At 47.1% G+C, this 27365-nt stretch overlaps 1 protein-coding gene across 2 annotated transcripts in view; it reads left to right on the top strand.

The window, feature by feature from the left end:
* Window positions 1–27365, top strand: part of MSH6 (mutS homolog 6) — a 687900-nt gene that overhangs the window by 555486 nt on the left and 105049 nt on the right. For both annotated transcript variants that reach the window (XM_069608414.1, XM_069608413.1), the window contains exon 8: window positions 9854–10008. In XM_069608414.1, the coding sequence (XP_069464515.1) occupies window positions 9854–10008 (155 nt within the window). The remainder of the gene's footprint in view (window positions 1–9853; window positions 10009–27365) is intronic.

Genomic DNA, 27365 nt, shown 5'->3' with positions numbered 1-27365 from the left:
CAAAACCGAGGGAAAACCGTGTAACCGAACAATATTTTCTAGGAATTCTCGGGCTAACACTGAAGCTGAAGGTAGGCCCTTTAGGGGAATGAAGTGGGCCATCTTGGAGAATAGATCCACGGCTACTAAAATGGTATTATACCCTGAGCACGGAGGTAAGTCAGTGATGAAATCCATGGACAGGGTATGCCATGGACAGGGAGGGATGTCAAGCGGGTGTAAGAGGCCGGCTGGTTTCTCCTTCTGGCTTTTATTCTGAGCACACACACCGCAGGAGATTACAAAGTCTCTAATGTCCTTCTTCCATGATGGCCACCAGAAATGTCTTTTGACCTTTTCCATGGTTTTGGTAATGCCAGGGTGGCCCTCCATTAATGAGTCATAACAGGAGATTACCTGTTTTTGTATTTTCTCACAGGGCAAGTACATTCGTCCTCGGAAATATGGTAGGTCTTGATCCACTGAGAAGTCCTTCCCCTTGAGTTGCCAGTCCTGTAATTCTGCTGGAGTTAGGAGTGATTTGACCGTTGTCTCGATGTCTTCAAGGGACTGAGCGCTGACCAAACCCAAAACTCTTTGTTCAGGGATTATGGGTATTGGTTCAGGATTGGTCAAGTGTTCATCTATTCCCATCCTGGAGAGGGCATCCGCTTTTCCGTTTTTACTGCCTGGTCGATAAGTAATTATAAAGTCAAACTCAGCCAAAAACAGAGCCCAGCGGAGCTGCCTGGAAGACTGAGCTTTGGCCGTCTTCAGATATTGTAAGTTGCGGTGATCTGTCATTACTGTGACTGTGTGTCTGGCTCCCAAAAGGTAATGCCGCCAGGCCTTAAAGGCCGATCTGATAGCTAGAAGTTCCTTGTCTGTAATAGTATAGTTGATCTCGGGAGCCGAGAATTTGCGGGACCAAAAGGCTACAGGATGTAATTGGTGTGTAACTGGATCCCTTTGTGATAAAACTGCCCCCATAGCAAGACTAGAAGCATCTGTTTCAACGATGTAGGGGAGTTCTGGGCGGGGATGTTTCAGAACAGGTGCAGAGATGAATTTAGCTTTTAAGTCTTGGAAAGCTTGTTCCACCTCTGTAGACCACTCAAAACGTTTGTTTTTCTTTAACAGAGCGGTGATGGGCTGGACTATTCGAGAGAATTCGGGAATGAACCTGCGGTAAAAGTTAGCGAAGCCTAACATGCTTTGAACTCCTTTTACAGAGGTTGGTGAAGGCCACTTGATGATTGCATCGACCTTTTTTGAATCCATATGGACTCCGTTAGGCGACAGTATGAATCCCAGGAATTCAACTTCAGTTACGTTGAAAACGCATTTTTCAAGCTTAGCAAAAAGGTTATGTTGACGCAATCTCTCGAGGACCTCTTTAACGTGTTTCCGATGTTCCTCTTCAGATGGTGAATAGACGAGGATGTCGTCAATATAGACAACTACACACACATCTATGAGTTCTCTGAGGACGTCATTCATAAAATACTGGAAGGCGGCCGGAGCGTTGCCTAGTCCAAAGGGCATAACTTGATATTCAAACAGCCCATACTTGGTGCGGAAGGCCGTCTTCCATTCATCGCCCTCTTTTACTCGTACCAAATGGTAGGCTCCTCTGAGATCCAACTTTGTATATATACATGCGTTTTTGACTTGGTCCAGGAGTTCAGGGATCAAAGGCAACGGGTATCTGTTTTTAACAGTGATTTGGTTCAGGGCGCGGTAATCTATACAAGTTCTAAGGTCTCCTTCCTTTTTCGGAACGAAGAACAAAGCCGAAGAAGCTGGGGATCTTGAAGGACGGATAAACCCGTTAGCTAGGTATTGGTCCAGATATTGTCTGAGGTGGAGATTCTCTGGCTCGGTGAGGGCATAAATCCTACTGCAAGGAGGAGTAGATCCGGGTATCAGGTCTATTTGACAGTCGTAAGACCTATGAGGAGGCAGGGAGTTAGCTTGGTCCTTCTGAAATACGTCTTGGAATTCCTGGTATTCAGGAGGTAGTTGGGGAACCTCAGAAGAGATTGCTGCCAGTGAAACGTCGGGCCGAGGATAACAAGTGGGGATACATTCAGGAAACTGAACCGTCTTTGCTCGCCAATCGATCTGAGGATTGTGCTTCTCTAACCAAGGAATTCCTAGAATGATCTGGAACTGAGGGGCCTTGATCACATCGAACACCATTTTCTCCCGGTGTCCATCTTGGCTCACTAACGTCACTTCCTGGGCGGTGTGAGTTACTGGTCCGTAGGCTATCTCCATGCCATCCACTGTAGTAATGACGTCTTTTACTGCCTTAGGACAAAGAGGTAGATTCATCCGTGATACCATTTCACGGTCCACATAATTGCCGATTGCTCCGCTGTCGATGTAAGCTTTAATTGCATGCAAACGATCCGGATGTTCAGGGCTAAAGAGGACCATAGGCACCACGAAATGCGAGGTCACGGAACAGATTTTAACGCTCGGCAAGAGGACCTCTACACTTGTCGGGCTAGGTCGTTTCCCTGCTCAGAATTTGTGGTACAGGTAACTGCAGCTCCTACAGCCATCTTAGCTGGTTTCACTGGACAGTCTTGAAGAAAGTGCCCCGAGTTTCCGCAATAGAGGCATAATTGCAGCTGTCTTCTCCTTTCTCGCTCTTTTTGGGTTAATGGTCCTTTCATGCCCCCTATTTGCATGGGTTCCACGGTGTAAACTCCCCTAGCTAAGGTCTGCGGTTTGGAAAACACTCGGGTATCAAATTTGGAACGATCAGCCTTCCTGTTCTGTAATCTGTGGTCCAATTGAACAACTAGGTCAATATAGTCTGAGCAGTCTTGTGGAGGATTCACAACTTGAGCTAACACATCCTTGAGCTCTCCACGCAGGCCTCTGTAGAAAAGCGTAATTCTCTTATCCTCAGGCCATTGAGTTTCCACTATAAGTCTGTTGAATGATGCGATGTAAGTCAAAAGGTCTTGATTACCCTGTCGTAACGAAAGGAGTTCATTGTCCAAGGCCTGCCCTTGTGAATGTCTTGCGAACAGTTTCTCCATGCTGGACTGGAAAGCCTGGAAATTATGTAGAACCGGATCATCCTGAGTGACTAAAGGGATCGACCAATCTGCGGCACTGCCACTGAGATAAGAAAGCACGAAGGCCACCTTGGCCTGATCTGTTGGGAAGGCTGCTGGCCTACATAAGAAGTGTAAGCGGCACTGGTTAATGAACACTGCAAATCTCTTTGGGTCACCAGAAAAGCGTTCGGGCGGAGCCAAGGGCACATTACCGGGTAGATTGATTTGCACTGGGTTTGTGGAGGATGCTGAAGGATAGTTTCCTCCTGAAGCGGGCAGAGGTGTTTGTCCTGCCTGCGTTTGTAGCAATTGCCTAGCGAGGTCATCTGTTCGCTCCTTGGACATAATCAGCTCTCTTCTTAGAGCGTTCGTTTCCTGACGAGCTGCATGTACTTCCGCTTTTAGTTCCCCAAGTAACTGGGCCAATTGATCGGTATCTGAGGTTTCCATTGCACCTGGGTAGGAGTTTTGCGGTGGGCTTCGCGTTCTGTAACGCTCACCTGATTCCCACGGAGGCGCTGGTCTTGGCAGGGTGGTAACTGTATCTTGAAAAGTGAAGTGCAGGACTCGATTGGCTTCCGGGGCTGGGCCTCTTCGCACTGTGTGTCTAACTCGAAGAGTAAGATGTCTGCAGGTGAAAGAATATGGGGTTAATGACCTGGGATTGTCGGGTGTCTCTCTCTCTCCCCCTCACTTTTCCGTGGAGCCCCAAGGTCAACGTGCTCACCTTAGGTCGGTGAATGCTGGACTCTCCATCTGCGTCTGGTGCAGGGTGCCGTTACCAGTTCCTTCACTGGGTTGAAACGTAGGCCTCTTGACTTCAGAGGATTGCTAACCGTCGTTAACTGCACGAACGGTGAGTTTCCGGGCCCCTTTAATGTCCTTACAGTCTTTAGGTGAGTGGGCACGTTAGTATGGAATAGGGCTCTGTATAATGTTCTTTTGAAATGGTGCCTTTTGTCTTGCAGGGCTCTTGAGGCGGAAGATGGTGGTTTGAAGAGAGCCGGAGTTCGAGCCAGCGCATAGGAATGAAGCGCTTGGGAGTGCGTAAGTAAGTGCCTGTTGCCTGCTTTCTAAATGCACTCCAACTGTCTCTTTTGTTTTGCAGGTATGAGTTCGGATGCTGAAGAGACTCTGGAAAACGCCAGAGTATTTGCAGGCGCCTAATTGTGGAGGGCGCGATGGCGCGTGAGTAAATAGCCTGCCTAATGTCTCTCCTTTCCTCTTTCAGGTGCAGGAATGCAGCGTTGAAGAAAACCGGAATTCGAGGGGTGCCGGTAAGTAAATTCCCCACAGGAATATGGCGGAGGAGCAGCGCGAAGAGTTGGTAACTGCCGATGGATCAGGTGAGGAAAGCGCTGTGAGTGAAGGTTGCTGTGCTAACCTGTTGTTTCTTTGTCTTTGCAGGTGCTTCTAAAGGCTGGATACAAGAAAGGTAAGCTTTTGTTCTCACAGGTTCAGGATCGGAAGAAAGAAGACTGGAACCGACACAATGAACGTTCTGCTGCAGATGCAGAATAACGCGAAGCACGTTGCATCAATCGGGTGTGGTTTAAATAGCCTTGGAGTGATGAGGCGTCTTCCTCCACTGCCTCGCCCAGGAAAGAAAAGAGTTCCTGTTCTAGAAGAGTTCCAGTGTTGTATCCAGGGAGTGGAGCCTGCCCCACCCAGGTAAGAAACTAGTCCCGGCTCGTAGAGGATTCCCATATGGCTGGTAAGTAAGCAGCATGGTCTGCTGCAGGTAAGTCCACCCAAGCATCTTTATACATGTTATGAGCCCGGCGCTTCCAGTGCTGGGACCAGTGATTTTGATGAGCCTGGTGCCACCGGCGCCAGGACAAGGTCCAAAAGGTCCCAATGGGGACCGGCTGGTGCCTAGGATGAAGGTTAGAGGCCTGCTTCCAAGGACGTTGGGCTGGTCCTAGCCCCTTGGAAGCAGTGATCATGACAGTCAGTGCCAGTGTCCAGAAGGGTACTGAAACTGCAACACCCATCCTGATCTTTTACTTGGGCAAATTTGAAAGTGCTTTCGGACGTATTCACCATCCTTGGACTGTGTTCTACGGAGCTTGTTGCCTTTGTCCATTGAGCCCCGGGAATCACATTCCATCGCCTTTCGGCCTTTTGTTCTTGCCAAAATCGTTGCTTCAGGCTTGAAGGTTGATGCTATGGGAAGGGCCTTTGTGTTTTTGTTTTCTTTTTTGGCTTGTCACTGGCTCTGGGTGCAACCCTCTGGACACTGAATCCTGTTAACCTCACCTAGCAGAGAAGCCCTATACTTATCTGGTTGTTCCGTGCTGCTGGAGCTGTTTCTAGATGTGGTTATTGTCATGATTCCTGCCCCTCATGTCCCCAGCCCTCCAAGATGTCAGGCTGGAGCCAGGCCACGATCACCTACATGGCCCTCCAGGGCCTCTCCATCCCTCCAAAGACCCATTTGGAGTCAGACTTGGCGCTTGTGGCACCAGATTCACTCACTCCCATAGGATAACATTGGGGATTGGACTTGTAGTGCATTGATGGGAACAAGATGGATGCCCCCACATATTTCGGTTCCCAGAACTGCATGGTGCAGTCTAGTCTTTTGGGTGTGGTTCAGCCCAGAGACACCTGGGATACCCAGAGACTATTTAAGCCACGCCCAGGCTGAGAAACATGCTTTGTGTTTTCTGCACCTGCAGTGTGATACTCACCGTGTTCGGATCGGTCTCCAGTAGGCCTGCATCTTTCTTCTGCGCTCAGCTCCTGCAAGAACAAGAACACCGTTAGGAACAGCCTTACCTTGCGGCGCTTCTGCTCATCAGTCATCGCTGCTTCTTTTCTGCGGGCAACTTCGGCGGTGTCATTCCCATTCCGGCACGCCGCTTCCGAAGGAAAAGGGAAAAGAACAGAAAAAAGGCATTAGTAAGCATTCAGCAAATCTTTGCTTATTTTTAAAGACTGTACAAGCTTCAAATGCTTACCTGCATCACAGCCGCTCTGGGGGAACTCTGTCTCCGGAACTTCTCATCCATCTGGAAGAGGGAAAAGACACTCCAAGTTAGCGTGGAAACATCCAGAGGCGCTGCATACCGCGCTTACTCACCGCATTTCTTATTCATAACTGGCATCCACACTGAAAACGTTGCAGCACCTAAAAGACACAGAAAAAGAACTCAGTTCAATACAAATACGAAAGGGTTGCATCGCGCTCTCTCACCTTCAGCGCTACTCATCTCAGCAGCACGTCGCCGGCCATCATCTAAGGAAGGAAAGGAACGAAGTTAGAGAACTGTTCAAAAGACTGATTATAATTGTCGGTCTCTTGCCAGTGAAGTAAGTAGGCAGCAATGTGCCTGCATCAATCAACGCGCCCCTGCACTGAAAGCAGGACAGAGAGCACACTTTCCAAGGAAACAAGGTGAGCTGTGGATCAAAGGGAAGGGTTAGACCCGGGGGAAGAAGGGGTTCAAGCACACAGACAATGGGGAGTTAACCTCTACCAATCCTGTTTCAAGCCCAATCGAGTAGACTCCAGGGAATGGTTTGAGGTTGTAAGAGGTCAGAAAAGGCTGAGTGGAGTCCCCGTGGATACCAGGTGAGCATTAGTTATTGACCCATGGTCTTGGGGTGGGTGATATTTCGTCATACCCTCAGGGGTCCGTGGTCGAGATTTTCTGGAGATGGTAGCTGGTTTTCCTTCTCACCCAGATAAGGTTTTAAGTGTGCAGTACAAATCTCTCTTGCCTTCTCTTCCCACTTTGGAATTCCTGGTTCATACGCTCACTCTAGGTTTTTTTCTGGTGTTCGCCACCAAGGAAAGTCCTGGCGCTCACCTCCTGGTCTGTCCCCCCTCCCCCTGCCTTGGAGTTTTGGTCCTCTTCCGAGTCTTGGTTCCCTCTCTCCCCACCTTGGAGTCTTGGTTCCCACGCTCCCCACCTTGGAGTCTTGGTTCCCGCGCTCCCCACCTTGGAGTCTTGGTTCCTGCGCTCCCCACCTTGGAGTCTTGGTTCCCGCGCTCCCCACCTTGGAGTCTTGGTTCCCCCTCTCTCTCCACCTCCACCTCAGAGTCTTGGTTCCCTCTCTCTCTCCACCTCCACCTCGGAGTCTTGGTTCCCTCTCTCTCTCCACCTCCACCTCGGAGTCTTGGTTCCCTCTCTCTCTCCACCTCCACCTCGGAGTCTTGGTTCCCTCTCTCTCTCCACCTCCACCTCGGAGTCTTGGTTCCCTCTCTCTCTCCACCTCCACCTCGGAGTCTTGGTTCCCTCTCTCTCTCCACCTCCACCTCGGAGTCTTGGTTCCCTCTTTCTCTCCACCTCCACCTCGGAGTCTTGGTTCCCTCTTTCTCTCCACCTCCACCTCGGAGTCTTGGTTCCCTCCCTCTCTCTCTCCACCTCCACCTCGGAGTCTTGGTTAGGGCTGTACCCTGCTATACCACTGAAACCGGTAAACGGTGGTTGTTACATGGTGGGGATCCAAAACATACTCTACCTTTTTTCTCTTTCTCCCTTTCTCTTTCTCTCTTTCTCTTTCTCTCTTTTTCTCTCTTTCTCTTTCTCTCTTTTTCTCTCTTTCTCTTTCTCTCTTTTTCTCTTTCTCTCTTTTTCTCTTTCTTTCTCTTTCTTTCTTTCTCTCTCTTTCTCTCTTTCTCTCTCTTTCTCTCTCTTTCTCTTTCTCTTTCTCTCTCTTTCTCTCTCTTTCTCTCTCTCTTTCTCTCTCTCTTTCTCTCTCTCTTTCTCTCTCTCTTTCTCTCTCTCTTTCTCTCTCTCTCTCTTTCTCACACACTCACATCCCCCACCCCCCGCGTTGGGGTCTTCGTGGGTCTCGCTGTGGTTACCTGGAACCACTGGGTTATCTTTGGTTTCTTGGTGGTGCTCCAATCGGCGAAGTGACAATTGGCCTGTCACTTCTCATTGCGCTGGTTCAGTGTCTTGCTTGGAATCTGCTTCCGGGCCACCTTCTTAGCCAAGTGCTTCCAGCCCGGCAGGTTGATGAACGTTCTGCAGGCTCTGCTGCCACATTTGGGGCATGCCATCTCTGTCAGACCACACCTCTTGGGAGGAGGTTTTCGGGGCTCCTTGTTCTCCTTGGCGCTCTCCCTGTTTGTCCCTTTACGAATGGTTCTTTATCCCCTACTCTGCTAAGGGGTGGAACCATCCACTGTTCTCACATGCCAGGCAAGGAAAGTATGAACAAAGGGTCAAACTATGCCAGCCATTTGTACAGGAAGTTCCAAAGTATCATATATTTTAACTCCCATATAGCCAACAAAGTTACTGAGTCTTGAGACAAGAGAGGATAAATGATATCCCATTCTAGGGATTTTTCTGTCCTATAAGGGATGGGAGGTCACCCCCAGTGAGATCCTGCTTGCCCTATCCCCAAGGGGGTGGTAAACCTAGCAAGCTCACCTCCCTAGTCCAAAAGGGGGTGGCACCCCTTGGGACAAGGGGTGAATTCCTTGGCTTTGTCACAGTGGCTGATAAGCCACTTATCTGTAGGGGTGATAATCGCCACTTGTTTAATTGGTTTATCAGGTTTGTCGCAGCACACAGAAAAGGAAGGCTTGGATGTTCCCAAATAAAGGTCCTGTTGGTGGACAGACATTCGGTGCACCCACTGAGGTTGTTAATGGGTACAACTAGGGCTCACACGTAGGGTTTTCAAATAAATGGGAACTTGCTTGAGATCACAAAATCCATCTCCTTGTGCCAAAATTGTTTTTTTTTTTAAAAGTAAATAAAAAAAATGCATTGAGCCATGTGTGCAGTACTTGACTTTCTGGATATCTAGCCAACCGCATTTCTGTATTTTATGGCAAACTTGGAAATCGGTTTGTCGATTTGACATTGGGGGTTATATAAATAAATCCTAGCCGCCACAAATCGAGCCGCAATAAGGGGTTTTATGTCTTGTTGGAAGCTCACTTAATAAGGTTGTAAAGCGGCTGTTCCACCGATCAATCTCTGCAGCTAAAAATACTATGAGAGCGTATTTAGGTGTTGAAGACCTCTGATATAAATGTTCTCAAACCATTACTTTTGTATGCCCAGATTATGTTGTAGCTTGTAAGCACTTATCTGGGGGCTCAATAACCACTTAAAATATCTTGGCTTATCCATGTGAACACTGCTTTGTATGTAGTCCAAATAGCCTAGTACGGGGTAATGTCTAGATAACATATGGCATAATCGACAGGGAGTTCTGGAATCAGATACTTGAAAGAACACTAAATGTCCCCATTTCTAATTTCAATACTTTTCTTTAAGTAGTCTATATGCAAGACCTATCCTCGAATGTTTATCATGCAAAGTTAGTCTTAACATTATGTTAATTGTTAAGGCACAAAACGGAACTAAAACTGGATAGTAGGAGAAGAATTTTAATTAAAGAAACATTCTGAGCCACTTAGCCCAAAAGCAAAGTTATGGGTTCTACATCTGCAGGAAAAATAGTAACTCAATATGAGGTTTTCTTGTAGGACCAGGAGTATTTGGAGCCGTTTGAGCTGATTAAGCTTTCCGACTTGCCATTATAGTTTAGCTATGTTTTAGCGCACGTTCCAGGTGACCCATGAATGCAACTGACTATTTTGGCTGGTTTGCAGACAACATATGTTAACCCTTCTTTCTGAAATGTCAACAACCTAACCTGGTCACTTGTATTGCTTGGCACTCTACATGCAACTTGACCTGTTCCCACATTATCTAAAAGTTTTATGCAGTGAGTTTCTCAAGTAAGCAGCCTAGTCTCAAACACTCTTACTTTGCGATGAACACTGTTTTAGAGTTCTTAAAGAGTTTTACTTTGCATTGTAGGTCGAGGCACAGCTACATTTGATGGAACAGCAATTGCAAGTGCAGTTGTAAAGGAACTTGCTGAAAATATTAAGTGTCGAACATTGTTTTCCACACACTACCATTCCTTGGTCGAGGATTATTCACACAATGCAGCAGTACGCCTTGGACATATGGTAGGTGCCAGCTTTTCTAGTCCTTGGATGTGCATGCTTCTTTTTTTCCCTTATGAATATTATATTTGTGAAAAGTATTTGCTACAGAAGCTTAAGCATGGCCTACAACTAACCCTTCAGATCTTGATTTTGAAAGTGTTTTCTATCACTAATGTGAATGAACCTTTAGACAATGACTGGTTCTGTTTTTTTTAGTTGCATATTGATGGGAATCCTGATATCTTGTACCTTGAACCCTGTTGACCCAGATATGCTCTAGCCTGTTCAAACGTACAAATTCAAAGGATAATTCAGGACTGCTTAATTCAGTTTAATGGTGCTCTAGAGCGTATATATTTCTGAGGCTTGTTGAATCTGCTTAGACCCGTGTAGGACCCTCAGATTGTTTTTTTTCCGCCATACTTGTCGGAAGCATATCGCGGAGTTCCCTTGGCTTTAGCCATTTATCATTATAATTACAAAATGTCCCCGTTCTCCAATCCTACGCCGAAGATCGACGTCGGTGAATCGAGACTGAGGAAGAACAGCCGTCGAGACTACACGACGGACTTTGTGCCTCGGAAGGCCTCTAGCCTCGGCCCTGTGCAAGTAGGGAGAGGGGGGGGGTTGGTCGCACACCCACACTTGTTTCCTACATATACCCGCCCGCTGCCAATTAGTGACATATGGAGAGTACTCCCTTTACATTCTGCCCAAAGTGTAACTGTAAGTTTCCCTGGGTAGACAAACCCAATACGTGTAACTTGTGTCTCCCATAGGACCATCCCGAGGCTAATTGTAGAGCTTGTAAGCTCTTCAAGGCCAAGACACTCAAGGACCGCTCGATGAAGCGCTGGGCCTACTACGCTAGGCAACTAGAGGCCATGGACGCAGTGGGTTCCTTCAGCAATGGCAGCGACGCCGCCTTATCGGACGGCGAGGACACCAGGGTGTCGTCAGGCACCCACGCGCAAGTCCCTCACCTCGGAGGACTGACTGGCGGTTCAGTTATGGGGACAACACCCGGCAAAGAGCGCAACACACACCTCTTCCACCAAACACACTAACCCCAGCCAAGATTCGACACGTATGTCGAGCGATCGGCATAAGAAGGCATCAAGAGAGCGGTCCTCCGATTCGGTGTCCTGTGGGCGTTCCTGGTCACGGTTGCCTCATGACATACAGCAACCGTCCACGGTTGCTAAGGGTGCCACATTACCAAAAGTCATTGAGGCCCGGTCGTCCGAAGATGAATCCAACCTCTTCCCCCAAGTAGCATGTACAACGTCTACTTCTGTAGTACGTTCGACGTCTGCTTCCGAGATTCAACGCCCCTCTTCCAAGACTCCCGAATCTCGTGACACCACCTCCAAATCTCGACGAAAAGCGTCGAAACATTCAGAAAACCCTAAAGGTTCAGGAAAACATTCCTCTAGTCATGGGAAAGGGGAAAAACAACATAAAGCCTCAGAACACCAGGTTCAGAAGGAAAAACAGAAAATAAAAATCCAAGGTCCCGGTCACCTAGGAAAAGACTGTTCCTCCCACTCCTCAGGATATAAACATGGATGAGGAACCACAGCAGGAGAGGGTTATCCCCAGTTCCAAGCAATGGAACTCAGAGGACATTGATAGAGTAATGAGGAGGATGTCCTTTTTTGTAGAAAATACGAAACGGACCCAAATTACTTTCATAGCTATCATAGTACACCAGCTACCTCTGCCCCTTTGGGATCCAAAGACCCTCAACCTCCTAAGAGGCTCCGTTCTGAGACTCCAGTTCAGGATTTGATTTCAGACCCTTCTATAATTCAGCCTTACCATCCATATGGTGAGGAGTCAGAAATACAGATGCTGGAAGACCAGGCAGGGGTTGATTACTATGGGTATGATGACGGAAGATGAAGATGAGGCGGAAGCCTATAGTCTTGACTCCCCTCTTCCCAAAGATCCCCCAGTGAATGACTCACCGGTTGATAACCTTTACTTAATGAGGTATTAGCTAAAGCTGCAGCCCATTTTCGAATAGACACACAGGGTGTCCAAGAAGAGAGAGATTTTGCAGAAGAAATTCTAGGGGACAGGAAATCCATTGCCCAAGCTATCCCCATATTAAAATCAATCCAGCGCAGAATTGATCCTTCTCTGGTAACCCCTAATCTTACTCGGGCGGTTAACCCACGAGTAGAAAAATTATTTTGTGCTGCTCCTTCCGATCCATTATACACAAGGGGTCAGTTAAAACCCGACTCATTGGTGGTAACAACCACCAGAAAGAGGGCGGGCACTCCACTAGCTTCTTCTGAAGCACCCTTGACAAAGAAAGAAAGAGAATATATGCTCTGGGGAGGAAGGTGGCATCCACGTCAGCATACCAAGCACGGATTGCCAACACCACCACTCTGTTAGCAAGCTACAACTGCCACCAATGGGAACAGGTAGCTGCCTTAATAGCCTCTGCACCTGAACCTCTAAAGGGCCAGTTGGCACAAATTGCATCAGATGGAAGATCAGTGTCTGGATGCATCCTTAAGGCAAAGCTCGATGCAACAGATAATGCAGGGAGACTAAAAGCAGAAGGCACAGTTATTAAACGACATGCTTGGTTAAGAAAATCAGGGTTTAAGCGCGAGATTCAAGCCACCCTCATAGACATGCCGGTAGAACCGAACGTCCTATTTGGGAAAGCAGTGGAGGAGGCACTGAAGACGGCTAAGGACGAATACAAAACCTTAAAGTCCCTCGGCCAACTGACAAATAAGATCTCAGGTTAAAGGGGAAATAACAATAATGTTCGTCGCTTTCACGGCCAAAACTCCCAGAGAGGTTCCAATTACTATCAGGGTCAAGGAACCTCATGGGGCAGCAATCAGTCCCAGGCTACTCAGGGTTTCACCAGAGGTCAACACAAGGGCCACGCTAGGGGGAGAGGCAGCCCAGGTAGAGGTGCTACGCCACCCAATAAACAGCAGTGACGTTCCGCTCCGGGTCCCTTCCCATGCATCCCCAGTCGGGGGGCGCATTGCCATCTTCATCCACGCATGGGAAGGGATCACTTTGGACGGATGGGTGCTGTCCACAGTGTCCGCAGGATACTGTATAGAGCTACTAGAACGGCCCTGCAACGATCCTCCAAAACAGAAAATATACTCCTTGGAGCACCAAAGAATCCTCCTCGATGAGATCGCCATTCTTCTTGCAAAGGACGCAATAGAACTCGTCCCGGGCAACCAGGTAAACAAGGGTATTTATTCAACCTACTTCCTTGTGCCAAAAAAAAATCTAACTATGCGCCCAGTATTAGACTTGCGCCCTGCAAACAAGTTTGTCAAGCCACAAAAATTCCATATGACTACACACCAGGGAGTAATCCCCCTAGTAAAAAAGGGGGTTTACATGGCAACATTGGATATGAAAGATGCCTATTTTCATATTTCCATGTTCCCAGCGCACTGAAGATTCTTGCGTTTGAAGATAGACAGCCAGCACTACCAGTTCAAGGTGCTGCCCTTCGGAATAGCCTTGGCTCCAAGGGTATTCACCAAGGTACTGGCGGTGGTAGCGGCGCACCTACGCAGTGAGGCCATCCCGGTGTACCCTTACCTGGACGACTGGCTTATCACAGGGGAAACCCCCGTAATTTGCAGATTGGACATTCAAAGAACAACCTACGTCCTCTTCCAATTGGGCTTCTCAATCAACGAGAAAAAATCAAGCCTGGCGCCGACACCTCAAAACAGTTCCTAGGAGCTGTCCTAGACACCCAAAAGGGGTTGGCCTTTCCCTCAGAGGAAAGAATTCGAACTATGCTTCTGCAAATTCCTCAAGATCAGTCCGGTCGCCAAATAAGGGTACGCAAAGCGATGTGTTTGCTAGGCATGATGGCATCTTGTATTTACCTGGTTTCCCACGCATGCCTGCGCATGCGACCCATGCCGGAATGGTTGACGAAAGTGTTCTCAGGCAAGTGGTCAGTGGGACGATCTAGTGGTCGTTTCGCCAACACTAGTACAAAGTCTTCGCTGGTGGACAAGAGAATCCTACAAGGGGAAAACCCTTTTACGATCCAGAGGTTACAAGCCGTTGTCACAACAGACGCCTCCCTGGCAGAGTGGGGAGCTCACCACCTTCACCACACAGCTCAGGGTCTCTGGTCTCACACAGTGGCTCAGAATCACATCAGTCTGCTACAACTTCTGGCAGTCTTCAGAGCGCTTCAGGCATTCAAACCCCTCCTATCCAACCTGTCAGTGCAGATCTTAACAGACAGCACAACGGCAATGTTTTACTTGAACAAACAAGGGGGCACTCGTTCGCCAAATCTGTCCAAGCTTGCCCAGAAAATTTGGAAATGGGCACTCAAACTGAAGATTTACCTATCAACCCAACATGTTCCGGGGGAACTCAACTCACTAGCAGATGTTCTGAGCAGAGATCCCCTCCCAGAGGAACACGAGTGGCGACTACACAGAGGTCATAGGACCCCTCTTCTTTCAGTGGGGTCTCCCCACTATAGACCTATTCGCCACAAGCGAAAACAGGCAATAACCAAACTTCGCATCCAGTTTCCCCCGCCAGGCTCCAAGGGGAATGCCCTATGGATGAATTGGTCAGGGATATTTGCCTACACTTTTCCACCAACCCCTCTGATGAGGAAAGTGGTGAACAAGATCCACAGGGAACCGATGACGCTTATCCTGGTTGCTCCTATGTGGGTGAGACAACCATGGTATCCACACCTACGCAAACTGGTGGTGTGCGACACCATCAAACTCCCGCGCCAGTACAACCTACTCTCCCAGCACGAGGGGCTAACAGTGCATCCTCAGCCCAACTCGGTGAACTTGGCAGCATGGCTCCTGAAGTCATAGAGTTCGGACATCTCAGTTTACCTCAGAGATGTATGGATATCTTGAAAGAGTCAAGAAAACCAAACACGAGGCACTGTTACAATGATAAATGGAAACGATTTGTAATTTGGTGCCAGAATAAGCAAATCCGCCCCGTTGATTATACTCCTAATGTGGTCACCTATATGCTCCACCTACTAGATGCAGGGTTAGTGTTTAACTCACTAAAAGTACACCTGGCAGCTTTATCAGCCTACACCACTCCCCATAACAAGATGTCATGGTGGAAGGTGCCAGCCGTCAAAGCATTTATAGAAGGGTTAAAGAGACTCTGCCCTCCAATTTCTATCCCACCACCAGGTGGGGACCTTAATGTGGTACTTGCTAAGCTCATGGGACCTCCCCTTTGAGCCCATGCACAAATCTAGTCTCAAGCACCTGACTTATAAAACTGCCTTCTTAGTAGCCATCACCTCCATAAGGGTCAGTGAAATTCAAGCTCCGTCAGTGCAGGATCCTTTCTTTACTATACATAAGGACAAACTGGTTTTACGCACACACCCTAGGTTCTCACCTAAGTTAATTTCCAAATTCCATGTTAACCAGTCTATTGAGCTACCGTCTTTCTTCCAAAAACCCAAAAGCTCTGCTGAGGTGAAACTCCACACACTAGATGTGAGGAGAGCGGTCCTCTACTACGTAGAGAAGGCCAGACCGTTAAGGAAAACGGATCAACTGTTCGTCTCTATAGCGCCAGGCAGGGAAGGAGATTGCATCTCTAAAAATGCCATCTCTAGGTGGATAGTCGGATGTGTCCAACTGTGCTATTCCCTTTCTGATAAAACACTGCCTTTTATGCCAAGGGCCCACTCTACAAGAGGTACTGGAGCCACTCTGGCTTTTATTGCAAATGTACCCCTGGACAGTATTTGCAAAGCAGCTACACAGAGCTCTATTCACAGCTTTACTCAGCACTACTGCATTGACACTCATTCCAAGACAGATACGCAAGTGGGACAAGCGGTTTTAAGACATTTGTTCACTCATGACCCTTCTCACATCCCACCTTCTTCTAACACTGCTCGCTAATCTATACACAGCATGTGATCTAAGCAGATTCCACAATTCTCAGAAGGGATACATTACTCACCGTAATCTCATTTCTGATGCTTGTATCTGCTTAGATTCACATGTGCCCGCCCTTCCTCCCCGCTAAGAGAAGGCGCATGGATGCTTGTAGTCTTAGCTGCTTTGATAATCTGTACTCGCACTACTCCTCATGCTACCTCATGTCAGAAAAAATACAATCTGAGGGTCCTACATGCAGGAGGGATCATGGGTACAGGGGACGTCACACTAGGGATATTATTACTGGCACGCCCTGTTCGATGTCCCTTTTTGAGTTTCGAAAAACAAACTGTAATACTCCACAGCTTCCACTAGATGTCGGCCTATGCACAGCATGTGAATCTAAGCAGATACAAGCATCAGAAATACGATTACGGTGAGCAATGTATCCCATATATAATTTCTTTATATATTGGGACGATTCGCAGAATCTCGTCACTTCTCAAGCCCTTCACTGTGAGGCTAGGCCGCTACCCAATAATCTAGGGGTGGTAAAAAGCAGGACCTCAAAGAGAGAGACTCCCCATCTGGGGATAGGAACACTTTCTGTTCAGGAACCCCCTTACCCTCTCACCCAAGAGACTTTAAAACCTCAAAATATTGTCAGCCCAGGTGAAAGTACTATTATTATTTTCAACCTATATTTACTCAGCGGGTGAACACTCAAGTTTCCTTGAATGCTCCTCCTCGTCTCAATAGCTTCAGGAAAGACTTTTAAATGCCCTGAACTTTGCTTTTACTGCGTTCCACCTCAAAGTACTTAGACACGGAGGCCACTAATGAAGGATGAAGATGGGCCAAAGGAAACTGGGGAAGGACTGCAACCTTTATGCTGGGGATGACCCAGCCTGTTTGTATAGAAAAAAATTGATTACCTGAAATGAGAAGCACCAGATGTGAAGCCTGGAGAGCCCAGGAGATTCGAAATGGGTGAGAAGATGTACAGGTGGGGGAAGCTGATCCGTACCGCTGAGGATGTTGGGGGTGGGGGGGGTGTAAACCGAGGGAGTCTATTGCAGCCTGACTGGGCGAGGGCTTACCAGGAAGATTGAAGTTGGAGAACGGTGGCACAACCTCTTGGAGGTGGACTGGCTGGTTCAAGAACGGCACTGATACTCTTGTGTTGCAGAGGGTCCCACTGAGTTGCCACGAGAGAACGAGGAAAGCAGTCACCGAGGCTGGCAGGGTGATCCACTGCCCCTGGAAGAACTGGTGACGTGTCCCGCTGCAAATACAGGTAACGGGGAACACAGGAGACCCGGCCAGCCAAGAGCTGCATCCAAAGTGATCTCCCTCGTCCCAAGAGTCAAGCCACAGCTACGAAAAGGGGAGAGTATCCAGAGAGCAATCTCACTTGTTTCAGTGATCAATACAGAAATACTATATCTAGGCAATCTCTGGAGTAATCTCCCTCATTTGTGTCACTATCAACAAAGTTCATAAAGTGCGACTAGGAACAAGAAGGATTTCTCTTGTCTCACAGGGGGTGGTGAATGTAAAGCCAGTGTGGGAAGCTACAGGAGTGATCCCCTTGCTCAGAAACTGTGATAATCGAAACTTAAATATTGCATGCACTGGGAGCAATTCCCTTTATCACTGTTATATCGGAGCGAAAGACATAAGCAATCGGATTTACCTCTCTGGTTTAAGAATCATCATTAAGACTCAGAAAGAAGATGATCGCATCTGGGACTGGCCTTTCTAGTCCTAGTGGCCCTTTGAATCTCAGTGCTGGTTTGAGAGACCATCATATTAAAAAAAGGTGTAGTAACAAAGTCTCAAGGCAAGGTTTGCTCAGTGAGTCTCTCACTGAGCTTGGAAACGCCCTATTCGTAGTAAAAACGACTTCAATATTCGATCTTTGGTAGTAAATAATGTGCTGTTTTGTTCTGTATTCGACCTATTGAGGTTGCATCAAATATTTGTCATCATGTTTATTCATGGTGTTCAACAATATTTTTATTTTATTCTTTAATTAGCAGAGGCCCGAACTGATGCGTTTCGGATGGTATGTCCTTCAGGGTGGGCTCTAAAACATATTAACAAATGTGAGGTTATTTGAGACCCCTTGTACATTCTGGATTCATACATACACTGAAAAGTTGTTTATATAGTTCACGTTGTAATTTGCATCACGAGTCACATACCTGTATATAAGTTGTGTTCAGAACGCAAACACGTCTCTGTCCTTAAATTGAACATTGTGCTCATAAAGTCTTTTAATCTCCAACTTGCATACTGCAAAGACACTGCTTTTTAAGGATTAATGTGCCAATATTAAACTTCCGATTGAAAGTGGGCTTGCCTGATGCTGCCGGTGCACTTAGTTCATACATTGGCTGAAATGCAAAAAAACCTTCTTATACATAATTCCCTCGGTAGCAACGTCTATATTGCCAATATAATTTTTCCATATACCATTAGTAAAACCATAAGTGTGGTGAAGGTAATAACGTACGCCTACCTCGTGGGAGCAGAGACCTAAGCTCAGTGTGCAAATGGTGCTCATACGGGATTCACTTTCACTGAAGGCAGTCGGCATGTGTTGCTGTGCTTCAAGCTGACACTGTTAATAGAGTTGTCAGAATCTCTGTCCGAGCTAATGTGTACACGTTCTTTGCTAAATTTAATACAGACTTACTTGTTAATGGCTGTGTGTGGTCGTGCAAGGTCCTCCAGCATCTCTGCGTCTCAGCAACAGTGTTGCCCTTGAGGGCGAGACACTGGGATCTCAGGCTTGTTTAAGTAATGCAACGTCATCACGTAAAGCGTGTCGGTAACTAAGTCTCCTCATTGGGAGATAACCAGGTAAAGGAGAAGTTTAAATTGATCTTAAAAGTTTGGAAGGAGCTACAAGGGCTCTTGAAAAGAATGTTTTTCTTGAATGCCTACGTTGTACCAGGAGAAAGGGTTCTTCACCTGGCTGTTAAATCGGACACTAAAGCAACATGTGAGTTGAATGGGTACAAGCTCCAGAAAGACTGTTGCCGGCTCTCAGGCTGCAAAGTGTTCTCTCTTTAAGACTGTAAAGAAGGCTTGGAGTAGGACTCGCTAAGTAAGGAAAATATGTGAACATACTTTCCTAGGGGCAGAGGGAAGAGGATCCGTTTTTCTTTTGAATTCTTATTCGACTTAATGTAATATGTTTGTGTGTAAGGCCTTCGAGCTCCCTTTGACTTCATTGCAGGCTGCAGAAATGTCCATGTTGGAGGACTTCAAGAGCCAAGTTCAGAAATTGTTTGCTTTGGTGAAAAGCATGAACTTCCAGCCTACAAAGTTGCTCTTGTCTACATGGAAGTTTCAAACACAATTGATCTGTAAACTGCTGAGGCTATTAGTATAAATTTGGACTTGGGTGACAAAATAAAGTTATTCACTGTGATGACTAATGTATTCCTAGTCCATAGTTCCCTTTCCCCCTACTTATGGCAGTCTGTCACATTTGAATTTGGTGTGGAGATAGCCCGAGTGAGCAGGGCCTCCCCATGAAGGTGCTCACTAATTTTATCGGGGGGGGGGCGGGAGGGAGTCGGACACATGGAGAAAAAGTGTTCACTATAGTGAGTACATTTGTCATACTTGTGTGGCTTGTCCCCCTTTCTTCCATACTTACTGGGGAGGGGGAGCAAGTGGGAACCCCTGGAGGTGTAAGAAATATTGTAGCTAAATAGGTTCTGGAGGATGGCCCGTACAACCCTGGCATCTGAACTAATGCTAGTGTCCATGCAGGATTGTTTGCAAAAGGCTGAGGGAGAAGCTTAAGTGGTCCCCATACTCATTACCTTCAAGGGACATGACTCTGAAAGGCCCCATCCATAGCGTTTGCACCGACCTCTTGCATGGGAAGACTCTTTAAAGAAGACTTGCACTTGGTCTTGTAGTATTCGGAGATTCAGTAAATGATCCAGCTAGAAATGGAGGCTTTGGAATTCTTTATTCTTGGTAGCAAACCCCTAAATATAATGTAGGGTTATTGTTCCTAATGCAATTTGTACGATTCAGGTAAAACGTGAAGGGCCAGCGAACGTCCAGCACTTGGAACATTCATCCTGCATATGACATCGGAGGAAAGGAAAGAACATGGTGAATCTGATGCCACCTTTTGGCAGAAAGGAAGGGTGAATCTGAATGACACTTATGTCTGTGGAAAAATAGTGTAGGGCCCATAGGCTCGCAGAGCCTGAATCTCACTAATTTGCCTAGCAGAAGCCCCTTCCTCAAGAAAGAAAGTCTTTGTGATCAGATTAATATCAACTGTTTCCATAGGTTTGAAGGGCTTGTGTGATAAGTCAGGATGGCATTTGTTCACTGACCATGTGAAGAACCAACTGGTGGAAAATGCCTAGTTACGGTAGTTTTATTGTGTTCTATTGTAATTGCCATTTGTATAGCGCCTTTTACCATTGGCATGGTCTCAATGCACTGTTGGTTGAACACCCTCGGGGGACTGAAGTCCTGGCATGGCAAATTCATCAGGAGTTTAGAATGTGTGTGCATTTTAGCTACAACAAAGTTAGGTAGGCGTGGCCAAGTCCCAGCTAGCTACCCATGTCGAGCTGGCATGTGGATGGGTGATGCGATGTAGTTTGGAGACTCATTATGTGTGCAGCTAGAACACATTTTTGTAGCAGGGATAGCTGCATTCTCGGGCAGGGGTGTTGTGCGATGTGTGTTTAATGTATGATGGCAGATGCAGGTGGGTGCTGTGCCTTTGGCTATATCCCATAATCATGGATGGTGATAGGTACCCATGTGTCCTGGCTGGTTTCTTGGTTTCATAGATGCATCGGAAGTTGGCCCCACATTGCCTACACTCTGATATTCATCTAAAAAGTACACAATGGTTGCCCTCTTAACAGGGCCCAAATTCAGTACACAGACTACTTTGATGTTCACCTAGATTTCATACATTGGAAAGACTCTAAATGCCCTTGCTTTTAATACATGATAATCACCTAGATTTAATACATTGGCTACACTACTAGAATCAATTGGCTTTTCTGAGGTATGCGCCTAGGTTCAATACATTGTTGAATCTCTAATGTGCCATTAAAAACTGCCCAGCTGATCGCTCTACTGTGCTGTGAGTTTATGTAAATGCTTCCCATGTAAATGAACGGATATAGTTTAGTGCGCCTAATAGGGTCTTAGTTGTTTTCGTGTGGGAGAATTTATGGTTGGGTTAGATGTAGAGAAAGCCAAGAGGCTGGAGCTTCAGAATTCCCTTACCAGTGCCAGATATATGCAATGTGACCCCATCTTGATGCCTGAGTTGGCAAATTCAGACAACAAGAGGATGTGCTAAAATGAGCAGAACAAGAGATAAAGGCACCTCTTGAGGCACCACTGGCAAATATGAAGCAGTTTACTCCTGTATTGGATTTTGGTGGTCTCCTTTCCGCCTTCATCAGTGATCAGTGTATTTGCCTGGGAGTGGCCTAGTTAACACGGGCAGATCTTGAGGAGCTAAGAGGCCAATTCATCGATTGAGTAAAGGGAAGGACAAAGAACCCTCATCTCTTGAGAAAGGAACTGGAGAAATATTGGGTATTGTGAGGTCAAAGGCTTGAGGCCCGAAAAAACAGTATATGGCTGGCCAATGAGGAGTCAATCAAGCAGTAAAGAGTCATCTGAGAGGAGCAAGAAGCACCATATTTAGAGTTGAACAAATTACTTCTGTCTTGGCAATGTTCTTTCTGCTGTATTAGTCCTTCACACAAATTTCTCTTCTCAGATGAAGATCTCCCAATACAGTTCCATTCCCAAACCTTTTCAGTCCACAGTGCCCGGACCCCAGTTTGACCATGTGGCCATTATACATGTATAATAACTACACAAATGCTCACTTAGTAACAACTCTTATAGGCGAATTGCCAAGCAACTCATAATTTATTACAAACTAACTTGATCACTAATATTGTAATGTGTAATGAAGATTACCCATGTGATAGCGCAGGGCATCTTGATTCTATTAAAGACACGGAGGTGACCATTATGCTTTAATGCCACTACAGCAGCCTTCTTTATTTATTTTTTAACCGTAAAACAACTTCAAACAAAATTTTGTCACAAGGAACTACAAATCCCCAGAGGACCTGTGTTCTGTAGTGTTGTCTCTCTACTCCAACCAATCCTCTTTAGCGATCCAACTCATCCCAAAAGTCCAACAGTCCAACTGAATCCACAACACGAAATCCACAACAACGTGGAAACCTGGTTCAACACGAACTCTGCCACACTGCCCATATCAGCCACAACACCAACTCCGCCGTCCGTTCAATAATTATTATGCTAATCACCTAGAGAACAATCAAAAACCAATACTATTCGGGTGGGACAAGGGAGTCATCGATAAATTCACAGCAATACAGTGACATCAACACAGCTACACAAGCGCTCTAACCAAATATCCCACATCCTGCGTATACGGGCGGGATATTGGTAGCCTCTGTGTCTTTAATAGAATCAAGACTCCTATTTCATGGGTAATCTTCATCATATGTCAAGACCCAGAGGTGAGCATTGATTGTTCAAAGCTGTCAAAGACCCTTGACCCCACTGATGCAATGGGCTTCAAGTAAAAGGTTTTAAAGGTGGATTCCGTGGACTTCAAAATGTCCTGCAGAGATGCCTGTCACAAACACCTTGGTCCCATGACTGAACGGGCTCTGAACCTTTCTAAATCTATGCCTGCCATATGTATAACTACCCAAACCCACCTTGCTATGGTGGCGGGGTGCTACCGCGTGATAGGATTTCCTAAGCGCAGTCAGAAGCATGTACACCCCTTGTGACCCTACGCTCTTGGTAGCCCTCTCATAATCCTTAATGCACTGGGCTACACACAATTTAAGTTCATGTGGGAAACAGGGGTATGAAATAATGGATGATCCGCTCTTGGTCCTCTTTGCGATATGAAAAGCCACCCCCTCCGGGTAAAAGACCTTCTTCCTGTTATAACCTCCAGCGCTCTAACATCAGCAGCATCGCTAGTTTACTCAATAGCCGTTGAATCGATAGCTGATCATTAGTCGGCCACTGCTTGAAATGACGGAAGACCACTGCCATGTCTCAGAGCACCAAATATTTGGCTGTGGAGGGGCTTGCACAATGTTATCCCTCGCAATAATCCAACTACCGCTGGATGTTCGTCGCACCTTACGTGTCTTGTGGAAATTGCCGATCTATATACTCTTATTGTGCGGAATGCGCAACTCTCTTCCAACAATCCCGCTAGAAAATGGAGGACATGCACTACAGAGGCAGTTAAACAGCGCCTAGATCATAAAGGTTTATCCATAGTCTTTAAATGTCTGTTCGGTCAAGCACCATTTTATCTTACAGCTAGGCTCAGAAAGAAGCAAGTTACCCGTTCTTTGCGCTCTAACAGTAACATCATCTTGGCTCAACCACTATTTGCCCTGAAAAGATTTGGCGGTGTTAGTTTTGATTCTTGGGCTCCGGCTGTATGGAATTCACTCCCTAGCTATTTTGCTAACAGCGACTCCGTGGTTACCTTTAAGAAGCAACTAAAGACCTTCTTGTTTGATAAAGGTTAGGACACTCTTAACTTTTCCGACCCTGCACTTTGATATCTGGTTTTCCTTCTGTCATTTCTCTTCATCATGATTGGCCTGTGTGATGACGGGCCCTCCTTGGTCACTGTCTTTTTTGTGCTACTTGTTTGTCATTGTTTTCTGTTGTCTGCTCTCTCTCTCTTCTGTGAGCGCCCTGAGGCATTTGGGTTAGTGGCGCAATATATAAGAACCTAGATAGATAGATGGATAGAAACTGGATGAATACGTTGCGATGCGCACTTCTCCCACTTAGCCCAAGCTTCGTCGTAGCTTCTAAGGGTGGAGGGTGCCCATGAATCACGGATGCAGCGACTTCCGAAAGACCTGGCAACTCCCAACATTGCCTGAAATACTGCATGTCAGAAGTGACAGTGACCCCCGGCAATGCCAGAGGGTGTTTCTGGCCCTGCGGGTTGGTCAGTGGGTTCGCCCAAAATGGAATCACACTCAGAGAACCCGAGGAAAGTTACATCAGAATCGAAAACAACGCTTGGGATTTCCACAGCGGCACTATTTCTGCTTGCTCTCTGCAAATCTTCGGTAGATTCCTCACCAGTATAATAAACGTGGGAAAGGCGTAATGCAGTGTTTCATCCAACTGTGGAGGAAAGCATCCGTTCCAAGTGCTCCTGGGTCCAACCTCCTGCTCAAATACTGGGGCGTCTGCGCATTCAACCTGGCGCCGAAAAGGTCGATGTCCACCTGTCTCCATATCCTTTGTAACTGTAAGAACACTAGCCTGTACAATCTCCAGTCGCTCCAATCCTCCAGGTATCTGGAGTTCCAGTCTACCACTACGTTCTGCGTCCCTGGAAGGTACTGCGCCATCGCTATTCTCCTCTTCAGGCAATGGTGCCAGAAATCCTTTGCTAGTTCTACCAGCATTTTCTTTTTTTTTTAACTCCGTTTTTATTGACATTTGGTAAGAAAATGAGACATTCCATGCACATTGTCAAAGTCCTTCCACCAAGGAAAAAAACAGTCCCATTACCCCAATTTTTACCCAGTCCTCCCCCTCAACCTCCCTCTTAACCTTTTTCAAGAGAAAAACATAGTAAGACCCTCCTCATAAACCCTCACTCCTGCCCCCCCAACCCCTTTAACTCCTTCTCAATGAACTCGTCCAGGTGTGCTGATGTCCAGTTAACCATGTCTCGCGGGGTCAGTTCCCAATTAAAGAAGAAAAAACGAAGCAACCCTACTGTTTTAATCTGAGGCCCCCTCCCTCCCCTCATGTATCTGCTGAGGCTCCCTCCTCAAGAACTCATTTCAAAAGCAAAGAACCCCAGTCCGCATTGGAACCCAGGCAGCCTATCGTGCCCCACTGCTGTAAGCCATGTCCATCATAACTTGTACTTTACTTTCCCACATTTCCTCTGACGGGAGAGACCCACTTTTTCAGCCCTGGGCTAAGGCGAACCTCCCCGCTCTCAGCATGGATTCCCACATCATGGGGAGCCTATATTCCCCCCTGTTTTTCTCCAGGTCCCCCAAGAATATCTGCAGTGGGTCCAGGCTGAACTTGATTCCTGTGATTTCGTTCATCCAATTTAGCACTATGGCCCAGTACACCTGGGCCCTGGGGCCGTGCCATCACATATGGGCTAGAGACCCCCTCTGACCACAACCCCTAGGACACATAGGATAGGCCCCTACAACCATCTTGGACAACTTCAAGGGATCCCTGTGCCAACCCATCAGGACTTTAAAATGGTGCTCTATTGTTGAGGTGAACAAGTTGCCCTAGAAGGTGACTTTATACATTTGTGCCCATTTTTCCTCTGTAATTTCCTCCCCCGCTACCTCCACCCAATACCTCTGAAAAGTCTGTCTCCCTTTAAGCAAGACTTTTTCATGGCTTTTTACAGTCTGGACAATATGCCCTTTCGTGTGGTTGAGACATCAAGAACCTTTTCGACCCATGTTAGTTCCCTTGTCACTTTTCCACCCCTGGTTTGGTTGGTCATTCTGCCCTTGCTGCAGAGGTACTTTAAAACTGTGATCACTTCTTTCCCTAGGACACCTCTCTGATTCCAAGTCTAGCAAAGCCTTGGCTTTAATCAGTTGTCTCGCCCGAGACCCATGTCTGACCACTTCTGCGAGTGAGTTAGCCCCTGGAGTGCGAAGTCGAATGGGGGTACCCATACTGATGGTAGGTGAGAGGGCCACGTGGAAAATAAGCTGGTATCCTCTGTGTCGAGCCATATGGACCAAAAAACTCCCATAGTGGGGAGTGATCTGAGGCGTTCCGGGATAGACCTGAGAGGGGACCACAAATAATCCCTCCCCTTCAGAGGATGGGGCGTCAAGCCTTCCAGGTAGGTCCAGTAGGTATTCAGGTCGTCTCATCTGTTCGAGCATCACCCTCAGTTGGGCCGCCTTGTAGTACAAGCAAACATCTGGGAACCCAAATCTTTCCTCCCTCTCCCCCGGGAGTGTCAGTGTAGCCATATTAATTCTTGGGGTTTTATTTTGCCATATGAATCTGCGGAGCTCTCCTATTAGTTCTAAGAAGAACTTCTTTTGGAGCTGCCTTGGAATGGCATTGAAAAGATATAATGAATGGGGGAGCACGTTCATTTTTATGGAGGTCATCCTTCCGTACCAGGTAAGTATCTGGGGGTCCCAACTTTTTAGGTCAGCTGTTAGTTGCGCATGGAAGAGGTCATAGTTCTCTGCGACTAGCTCATTAAGTCTCTAGTCACATTAATTCCTAGGTAGCGGAGGCCCTTCTTCTCTATTGTCATAGCTTGGAATCTCCTTCTCGAAGGGGGGGAGGCTGAGCTACAGTATTGGCATCCTGCATGATTTCTCAACATTGATCTTCAGCACTGAGAGGCGGCCAGGAGCGCAGGGAGCGAGGATTGAATGTTGGCGAGATACCCCAATATGTTGTCTATGAATAGAGGGAGCTTAAACTCTATCTCCCCCTGCTCCCTATGATGTCTCGGGTCTGCTCGTTTACTCTAATTCCAATTGCTAGTGGTTGGGGTGTAGAGATGTGGCAAGAGGGGACACCCCTGTCTTGTGCCACGTGTCAATTTACAAATCTGAGAATATCCCCCCCACTTACACACCTACACACACACCCCCCCCCACACTTACACACACACACACTTACACACACACACACACCCCCCCCCACACTTACACACACACACTTACACACACACACTTACACACACACTTACACACACACACACACTTACACACACACTTACACACACACACACACACACACACACACACACACACACACACACACCCCCCCCCCCGGTTAATTGTAGAGTTCTGCTACCCATCTTTGAAAGGACCCTCCTCATGAGGGGCCATTTGACCCTGTCGAATGCTTTGAGTCTAGGGATACCCAATAGGCATCCAGGTCCCCTGGCTGTGCACAGTGTATGAGGTTCAGGCTCTTCCAGATGTTATCCGATCCCTGTCTTCCCCTGATGAAGCCTACTTGGTCGCTGTGCACCAACTTTGGCATTCCCCCCTCCAGTCTCCAGTGCGCAGGATTTTAACATTGAAGAGGAGATAGGAGCTTTTTATAGGCCTGATATTTTCCCTCCTTGGGGATCGGCACGATCAACGCCAATTACACAGTGGGTGCAGGGTCTCTTCCCTGCAGGCAGGTGTTAAATATTCTCACTAAGTATGGGGCCAGCCATGACCTGAACAGTTTGTAGAACTTCATAGAGAAACAATCTTCCCCCTGGGCTGTCCCTGATCTCATGCCCTCAATGGCTTGGGGAACCTTTTCGGGGGTGATGGGGAGCTCAAGGCTAGCCACCATCTCTGGGGCTAACCCCAGTAGGGGAAG

The sequence above is a fragment of the Ambystoma mexicanum genome, chromosome 4q, assembly GCF_040938575.1.
Source record: "Ambystoma mexicanum isolate Mex_15411 chromosome 4q, UKY_AmexF1_1, whole genome shotgun sequence".
NCBI classification, from domain to species: Eukaryota; Metazoa; Chordata; class Amphibia; order Caudata; family Ambystomatidae; genus Ambystoma; species Ambystoma mexicanum.
The sequence above is the reverse complement of the archived record's forward strand: the minus strand, read 5'-3'. Positions and strand labels throughout refer to the sequence as shown.